General features: G+C 38.3%; 1 protein-coding gene across 1 annotated transcript; it reads right to left on the bottom strand.

Moving 5' to 3' along the window:
* Nucleotides 1-807: 807 nt before the first annotated feature.
* LOC101166424 (olfactory receptor 4E1-like) lies at nucleotides 808-1,884 on the bottom strand. The gene has a single exon (XM_004081402.3). The coding sequence runs from the start codon at nucleotides 1,777-1,779 to the stop codon at nucleotides 808-810; it is 972 nt and encodes a 323-aa protein (XP_004081450.2). The 5' UTR covers nucleotides 1,780-1,884.
* Between the last annotated feature and the right edge of the window lie 1,857 nt (nucleotides 1,885-3,741).

Genomic DNA, 3,741 nt, shown 5'->3' with positions numbered 1-3,741 from the left:
CACACACACACACATTCTTCCCCTCTCCCTCCCCACACACACTAAATGTAACAAATAAATAAAAAAATAATACAACAAAAAGGGCTTTAAACAAATCTACACCCTGGTTTCTCGAAGCTATATAACCTCTTTTTGTGAAAGTAAAACCTGTCCAACACAAAAGGCCTTCAGCTCTAATCTGTTTGCTCAGCTGTTGGACAGAACAAAATTAAAAAAGAAAAGAAAGAAAGGGAAAAAAAAGTGTTTAGGTTTTTATCTAAGCTGAAACAATTTAGAGCAGGTTTGCTTTTTGAGATCTGGTCTATCTTCAAATTACACTCATCTGTAAAAACACCACAGCAGCAATTGTGCTCTTTTACTGTCTGTTGAGTTGATTATCTGAAAGAAGGAGAAAGAATAGTTTTTCAGCATGCGGTCCCACACAGCATTCAGTTTTCCTTAACCCACTTAAATGTTTGACCAGTGAGGATTCATGAGGCCAGAGGTTCTTCCTCTTTAAATGACAACTACTGGTCATTTTATGGTCTCCAAGAATAACCTTAGAGTTGGCATGATATTTTGTTACAAACTAGAAATGTCAATAAACTATGTAAACAAGGACCCAGACGTTCAATCCCCAAAAGTTAGGAACCATGTGATTTCATTATTGAACCTTCTTGATACCATTTCCAATATTTTATTGTCTTCTTTCACAAAACACGAAGTGAATCAAACACAAAGGAAATTAAACCCAAACAGCACAAAACCTGCTGATCACATTTAGAATAAATGCTTTAACAGATGCATCCATTTCATTCTCAATGCATATTAGACATTTTCTGTGCGTTTGGCTCGACACAGAATCTTTTTTAAATATTTAGATATTTCTTTCATTTTTAACCCATATATAAAAGGATTAAATAAAGGATGATAAAGTATCATCTGCAATGTCATAGTAAAACGTAAAGTTTCTGGAATATCTGAATCCACTCGAGCTATAATGACATCGTAGAAAACCAAGCAGGAGAAACTGAATAAAACCAGCAGGTGAGGGAAACAGGTCTCAGCAGCTTTTCTCCTGAACTCTTTACAACTTTGATAGGAAATTATAAATATCTTTGTATATGTAAAAACTGTGAAAAGCATAGGAAGAATCGAAAGATCTACTAAAGCTACTACACCAAATATAGTCAAAAACTTTGATCTCAAACAATGAAGTTTATACATTGTGTTGTTACAGAATATTCCATTTAGATCAAATTTGCAGATTTTTGCCTTAGAACTGAGGATTGTTAAAACTGAAATGTGAAGGGGAGGTATAAGGCATGCAAAAATAAGCAGAACAATAATGTTTTTTTTCTTCATGATGGCTGCATATCTCAGAGGTTTACATATAGACACATATCTGTCATAGGCCATGGCTGCAAGCAGTAAAAACTCTGAACCAGATCCACAGTAAAACATGAAAAACTGAAAGAGGCAGGCAGAATAGGAAATGATTTGCTCTTCAGACAGGAAGTCTATCAAAAGTTTTGGATAAACAGTGGTGCTGAAAACACAGCAGTTCAGTAACAGTGCTGCAATAAAGGTGTACATGGGCTTATGGAGGTCTTTGTGAACACAGATCAGGTATACAATTGTAAAATTACTACACAAGATCAAAGAATAAACCACAAACATTATGCAAAAGAAAAAGTGTCTGAATTTGTTGAGTTCTACATATCCGGCCACTCTAATGTGGGTGAGGTTATGCTCGTAATCCATAACAACGAATCTAAAGGCTGAGAGATTGATCCGCATTCACCCCCAATACCAGCCTGTCCTGATAGAAGCACAGAGTTGAACAGATTATAAATCACATCTTCAATCTTAGTTTGTGAAAAGTTGCTTTTATTTGGACTCCTCCCTCTCGTAAGGCTTCATCTCTGGAGGGCTGCTTCTGTTTTTGCAGAGTTCCGCATTACGCAACATTCTCCACCCAAGAGATTTTTAAAAAAAATAAAAATTATAAATCCTTCTAAATGTTTTCAACAATGAAAACAAAATAATACAATTTCTTTGTATTAACTGAAAAGTTAATCTAATTTTGGGGAAGCTTTTGTTTACAGATAGTCTTGCTGCACGAGTGATATTTCTAAAAGTACATTGTTCAACAGATCTTTTAAATGAATAACCCGATAACATTCACTAATTTTCAATTTAAGTTGATGGTTTTCAGTGTCTGTGTATTTCTTTATAAGAATGTGAGTGTATTGCCTTTTTATTAAATCTTTACTACATTCTTGAGTTTCCTCCTTGATTGTATGGTAATAGTTAAGCTTTCTGGCCATCATTTTATGTGGTGAAGACACCTGACAAATAAACAAGAGTGTTACGGGAACACTCAGTTTTTAGGCACCGGTGAAATATTATAAATTTGCACTGGATGTTACCCTTCTAGAGAAAGAAGGAAGCCAAACAGGTACACTGACTGTGCCATGACTAAAACTTTGTTTATTGCTACAAAATCACAAGCAACATACCGTCTTCATTTAGAGAAGCTGTAAGCTCTGATAGATCTAGTGCAGGGGTCGGCAACCTTTTTTACCCAAAGAGCCATTTGGGACCGCCCCTAATGAAAAGAAAGCACCCGGAGCCACAACCTGTTTTGACATCAATATATATATTATGCATGTATATATTATTCAACTGTGCTCATTACGTCGATCGCGATCGACCGGTCAATCTTCAATGACATGAGTGTAGATTGCGGGCCAGAAAAGATTTTAAATAAAAAAGGACTTCTTTAAAATCCACCAGCCAATCAAAATCATCACTGAGAAGTACGGGACTTGATTGACATGTAGATTGGCCAATCGGACATCGTCTGAAGCATACGTCGCTGCAAATGCACATTATGTTCTTTAAAGGATGATACCGTAGCCGCGTGTGGGAGGAGCTACTAGTTCTGGTCTGATCGCTGCATGGAGCGATGTGTTTGTCAATGCATGGTAGACACTGAGAATGTGGAGAGATCAGGATTATTATTTTGAAGAGTTCTACTTGGTAATCATGTTTCCATGTTTGGGTTTATAAAATCATCCCAGAGAAAGTCTCTGCTTCAACTCCCGCAGGGAAAGCTGTGTCTCAATCTGACGCCCGTGTTTCCATCTCTCTGACAGAGTTTGAAGCCAAAACCCCTCCTCCGCCTCTTTACCTGCTTTTCCTCTCTACCTGTTCACACCCTCTGCAGCTGAGATTTGTTTCCCCCGCACTCCTCTGTGTATTGTACACAGAGAGCGCAAAATACGGTCATAGCAGGATGACACGATAGTCGGGGGGCTCCAGCGCCGCACAAGGATGAAAGAGCTGAACGCAGGTTATAGCGGGGATAGAGCGGGTTAAGCAAATGAATGGAAGAAGGCAGCACGCTGAAGAAATATTCAATATTGTACACATTTTATTATTAGTCTGAACTTTCTTTTATTTAGAAAAATCTTTTATTTTGCTAAATCAGTCCAGTACGGAAAAATACATCAACAAAAGTTGTGTTGGGCGGTTTTTGGCTGGGTCTGGCGGTTTTCAGATGACTTTTGGGCTAGAAAACTGTGACTCTATCTGGCAACACTGGCGCAAACGCTCTGTCATCAGCGAGTTGCTCTCTGCCCCGCAGCACCTCAAGTTCCCGGCAGAAGATCGGAGTGTTTATTGAAGCCGCCCCGCGTGCCTCTCCCTGCTATCAGCTTTGCAGTTCTCGCCCGATAAATACAAGCTCATTACGAA

Source organism: Oryzias latipes, chromosome 21 (genome assembly GCF_002234675.1).
Source record: "Oryzias latipes chromosome 21, ASM223467v1".
Lineage (NCBI taxonomy): Eukaryota > Metazoa > Chordata > Actinopteri > Beloniformes > Adrianichthyidae > Oryzias > Oryzias latipes.
The sequence above is the reverse complement of the archived record's forward strand: the minus strand, read 5'-3'. Positions and strand labels throughout refer to the sequence as shown.